Genomic DNA, 5,766 nt, shown 5'->3' with positions numbered 1-5,766 from the left:
AATCGAACTAGTTCGAAAATTACCAGACTTGTACCAAGTACAAAACGATTTTATTTGACTTCGACAGTTGTAAACCATTAAAGGGAGTACATATTCAATTATACCAGACCTGTTAAATAATGATCAATCACGAGTTTTAAGCTATAAAAAGGCATGTGCACAAGTAAGGAGGGCATGCAAACAAGCAAAACAAGATACCTGGAAGCGATTCGTTAATTCATTAAACCCAACTATCGACACAAAAAGCTTATGGAGAAAAGTGAAAACCATTAAATCCCATAAAACACCAAATTTTCCACCAATTTTTGTGAATAATAAAGTAATCAACCACCCACAGCAAATAGCCAACAACTTTGCCACTGTATGGAGTTCGATAGGATCAAATAGCCAATTCAGTCCTGAACTAGTTAAGAGAAAGCAAATAAACATCAATCAAATGCAAGAAGGTAACAACGTAAACAACTACATACTAGAAGAAGTAACGCTTATAGAATTAAATCTAACACTAAAAGGCCTCAAAGGCACCACGCCCGGTCATGACAAAATCACCTATAGGATGGTCGAAAATGCTTCACCTTCCCTTAAAAATCGTTTGTGTGAGTTATACAGTCAAATTCTTAGACCAGGAGTATATCTTCATGACTGGAAACATGCCATACTAGCGCCAATACCAAAACCTGGAAAGAATCAAAATAGTAGCGAAGGTTATCGCCCCATATCCCTGTTACCAGTTCTGTCTAAAATTTTAGAAAAGCTATTTTCGAAAAGACTATGGAAAGTGTTTAAATCCCGAATAATAAGCATTCAACATGCTTATACTATACCCGACCACGGAGTACATACCATCTGTCACCTTCTAGAAAATAAGATCATCTCCGAGGACTTAGAAAAAGCATTCGATAGGGTCCTATCCTCGCAAATAATTCAAGAGCTTCATGCGTGGGGTGCCCCAAAAATTTTGCTAAATTTTGTGCTCTCCTTTCTCTCACATAGAAGGATTACAGTTAAAGTTGAAGGTTTTCTGTCGCATACTCACACTATTGACAATGGAATACCTCAAGGTTCCCCTTTATCGGTCCTGTTATTTATTATTTACACAAACACACTCTCCAAATTGTTAGTAAACCAATCCGGTATAGATACGGTGACCATAAATATGAATCGAAAATGCAGGACAATTTTTCAAAAGATAGACGTACATACATATGTATCTATCTACATACATATCTATATTAACGCAACATAAAAATAAAAAAAATAAACGCATAGATTTCTCCATCACATTTTAAACTTAAAACATAAATCATAAATCATTCATTCGTATTATTTTTTTTTTTAATTAATATACAAAAAATATTATAAAAGATAAAGTGCTCGTCAAAATAATAGCACCTCAGCATGTTGCCCAGTTTTGGCGATTTTTCTTTATGTTTATTAATTTTGTATAAAGTCTAGCTCATTATATTACAAAAACTATACAAACCTACATTTCAAACCTTGTACAAAAGTTATATAAAATTAACAAATTTTAGCTAAAATTTCAAACTTTTTAATCACAGTCTTTAGAAAGATATTGAAATGCAGTTTTGTAGCCCATTCAATGCATAATAAAGTGCAAGTTTCAATAAAAAAGTATCGTTGATTTTTAATCATTTTATTTTTGCTGAAGGAGTGTGTACTTTCTTCCATATAAAAAAATTCGAACTTACATGCATATAAATGTATGTATGTATTTTGTATGAAAGAAAATGAGTGATACCGTCAACAAAAAAGATTATCAGCCTTTATTATAATAAAATTGAATGGACTACAAAACTGTATTTCAATATTTTTTTGTTTAAGTTCCTGATTAAAAAGTTTGAAATTTTAGTTAACCTTGTAGAAGCTTGAAATGTAGACTCATATAGTTTTTGTAATAAAATGAGCTAGACTTTATACAAAATTAATGAACATTAAACAAACAAAAGAAAAATAGTCAAAATGTCATGGTGCTATTATTTTGACAACAGGTACATTGTATATATATTAAAATTATTGATATTCTTCTGAACCATAAATTTTTCTTAATAAGTCATTTTTATCTTGTAAATACTCCTTAAATTCTAGGCAGGTAAGATCATAGTTGCATTTTGTTATTAATATTGCTTTGATAGTTTTGACTTTTATTTGGGATTTTTCATCAGTCCACACGTTGTTTAAGATTGAAAAGATTCTTTCGGTTGGGGCATTTGAGCCCCATTATCTAAAGTCACACAATTTTTAACGGAAGAAAACTCATCAAATAATTCGTCATCATTTATATTAATTTTGTTTCTTTTTTCCGTAACGTAGATTAAATTTCCTTCAACCGAATTCCAAGATGGTAATTTACGCAAAAGTATTCATTCCAGCACTTCAACGTCTTTAAAAGCTTGGTCCCACTGATTTAAATAATCAATGCAATTATTATAAAATTAGGTATACAAATTTCATCAGGGCGTTCGGTGATCTTAAATTTGAGTTCTTTAATAAGCAAGGCAACTTCTATCATACAAATTTTCTGGGACTCAATTTGTAGAATATAATTGTGGAACATGCGCAAACAAAAGCCAAACTTCGGATGCAGGATCTTCAAAAAACTTGTATAAAATGATCGGGCATTTTGGTTGTTGTAAAAAATATTCCTTCAACGGTTTGTAAAACTTTAAAATTCTTTCTATGGACGGCTTAAGAGTAAGCCATCTGGTTTTACTAAATGCAAGTAATTTTTTGTATTCAACATCAACTGTGTTACATATTTGCTTTCAATTTTCAACTCTAACTGTATAAATATAGAAATAAGAAAAAATGTTAACTACAATTACTTCAATGTCTATCGGCTGACGATCTATGGATGATTGAATACAATTATTAAGAATGTGCGCTGCACAATTTATTCCAATGAGCGTATTACCGGCAGGTTCTTCAAACTTATGGGAAAAATTTTTTTTTCCACCTCTCGCTGCTCCGCCAAAATTGCAATTGGTGTTATCTGCGCATAAAGCGAGTGCTTTTTGGTTCACACCAAATTTAAACACTACATTGAAAATAAAAGTTCTTAAAATATCTGACGTTTCACCTGGAAGGTCCTTTACATCCAATATTTTTATTTGTAACCCCTTTTGCGGTAAGAAGTATCTCCCAAGCACAGGGAAAATCTTGATGCTGCCATGATTTGAGCAATCGGAAAAAATGGAAATAAATTTGACTTCCCGCAAATCAGTTTCGATTTGTTGCAATACGTGTGGTACTAATACATTGTAAACAATAGCTTCAGTTTTAGTGCGAGCGGGTGAATAATTTTCGTCAAAACATCTTTTAATTATTTTTGATGTGCACTCATTAAAACGGAAAGAAAAGTTGTGTTTTACGGTGTGGTACGCCCAAGTTCCTTCATTGATGCTGGACTGGCAGCTTCAAATCAGCCTTACGATGTTTTTGTGATGTCAAATGGCGTTCAATATCGTATTTGCCCCCATTGGCAATGGAAAAAACAGCGTACTTCTCTTTCAAAGTATTGTTGAAAGTGCATCTTCTATGGGGAGGCATAACGCTACGATAAAAAAGTATTTGGGAACTTTAATTGAAGTTTCAAACAAATTTTCGGAAGACCTACCGATTTTTTTTTGCAAATTATTGTTTGATGATCAATCGCTGTTCGGCAATCACGAAAATAGCATTGTATAGAACATATGTTCAATAGGAATGGCGAATTCATATAAGGTGGTGTTACCAGAGCTGCTGATTTCAAGGCGAATTTTTACTGCTTTGTGCTGATTGTCAATGAGCGTATATTTTGTGATTGCCGAAACCGCAAATTTTTAAATATCAAATAAAATGCGGGACAAATGCAGGACACTTGGAAAAAAGCAGTACATTTTCCGGTTTTTCTGTTTCGAAAAATTATGCAGGACAGACGTTTGAAAAACAGTACGGTCCTGCAAAAAACAGAACGGATGGTCACCGTAGGTATAGATTATATGGGTATTTTCGCGGATAATATCTTTGCCCTGGCCTCTGGAACAGCAGAGGAAGTGAGCAGAAGCTTAAATATCCTCGACGCAAAAATACACCAATGGGCAACAAATACAGGCGCAGTTATACCTGGTGACAAAATAGAAGCTCTTCACATCTGCAAGAAGCGAAATTGCGATTTTACTAGAACCACGATTCGGAGTGTAGATATAAACTTTAAAACAACGATGAGAATACTAGGAGTGACATTCACCAGAAACTTACGATGGAATGAACACACGAAAAAAATTACAAGTAATTTAGACAAGGTTAATAATTTGCTCAAAGTCATTTGCACAAGGAAAAAAGTTCCGCATATTGAAACTGCACTCTCAATATGTCGTTCGCTCACAGAAGGAGTTTTGGGGCACTGCATAACGCTCTATGGATGGACCCCGAAAATGAATATTAGCTGTAGCCTTAAATAAATGTTACAGAACGGCATCCGGACTTCTAACACCAACACCGAAGGATGCTCTCGTCGTTGAAGCTCAATACAAAGATTTTGAGTCTTTGCTGCTAAACAGTTCGGTAAATTTAGCAGCTAAATCTATAACAACACCTTCACACGCACTACACGACACTTTCTGGTATCATATAAATGCTTACAAGAGAATCATCAAAAGTAACACGTACGCTTCAAGCATTCAACACATTCTGATACATCTGACCAATATTAACTCTCCAATACCAAACAAACCAACAAACAACATTCCAACAAGCACTAACATAACGATAGATACTACGATTAGTTCACATGATAAAAACAATACGTGTCCTGATTTCTTCAAAAAAATTTTTTTTAGAGTATAAAAGCAAAATATCAGTTGAGACCACCTACTTTACGGATGGGTCTTTCCTAAATGGTACAGCAGCTTATGCGGTCATAGAACAACAAGCCAACGGATACTCCTATATGAAAGTGCGGCAATCTCTTTTAACACCTCACGCCGGCATTTTCAATGCAGAATTAGCAGCTATAAAATTTGCGGTTCGTCATGCATCGAGCAAAAAGAAACATGCACTTATTTGCTCGGATAGCCTTAGCGTGGTGAAATCACTACAACACGACGGTGAATCACGAAGATTCCTTCTAGACGGAGTCACACTCAATTCGCGCATAACGATCCTATGGATCCCAGCACACGTCGGTATAGTTGGCAATGAATTAGCGGACGAAGCAGCCAAGGAAGCTATAAAAATGCCTCTTATGATGGAAGTTCCATGTTTAAGCGCAATCATTAAAAATTTCCACAAAGTAGAAGCTGCAAACATAAAAAATACTCTGTGGCAGACATCAAGAACTTTTTTAAAAACACACAACGCACAACTTAAAAGACCACACTATAACGAAAACTTCACTAGGGACGACTGTATTAAAATAGCACGAATGAGAGTCGGTGTAACTAACTTCAGTACCAGGCACCATTTTAGCGGCGGCAGATCACCAGAATGCACCCAATGTGGGACGACCCTAACTGTTGAACACATTCTCAAGGATTGCGCCATCTCAGGAAGTCACGCTAACCTCGAACAAACACTCGACTGCAGTAATGAAAACACCATAAAGTTCATCAACGAAGCCTTAAAAAAACACAACCTCCTATACGAAGTATAACTTTAAGAAGAGCACAACAACTCGGGAGCAACATGGCCTCGTAGCCCAGCCCCCGTGCATATATTTTATAAATTTATTTATAAAATATAAAGATAAATAAATAAATAAATAAATAA

The 5,766-nt window shown here is 34.8% G+C and overlaps 1 protein-coding gene across 1 annotated transcript; it reads left to right on the top strand.

Annotated features, from left to right (window-relative positions):
* The first annotated feature begins 4,453 nt into the window (after positions 1–4,453).
* LOC108377346 (uncharacterized) lies at positions 4,454–5,760 on the top strand. The gene is made up of 2 exons (XM_017633607.1): positions 4,454–5,125; positions 5,162–5,760. Exons 1-2 carry the CDS (start codon positions 4,790–4,792, stop codon positions 5,648–5,650), a joined length of 825 nt encoding a protein of 274 aa, XP_017489096.1. The 5' UTR covers positions 4,454–4,789; the 3' UTR covers positions 5,651–5,760.
* Positions 5,761–5,766: the final 6 nt, after the last annotated feature.

This window comes from Rhagoletis zephyria, unplaced genomic scaffold (genome assembly GCF_001687245.7).
Source record: "Rhagoletis zephyria isolate East Lansing unplaced genomic scaffold, Rhagoletis_zephyria_1.1 Rzeph_scaffold_00105, whole genome shotgun sequence".
NCBI lineage: Eukaryota > Metazoa > Arthropoda > Insecta > Diptera > Tephritidae > Rhagoletis > Rhagoletis zephyria.
The sequence above is the reverse complement of the archived record's forward strand: the minus strand, read 5'-3'. Positions and strand labels throughout refer to the sequence as shown.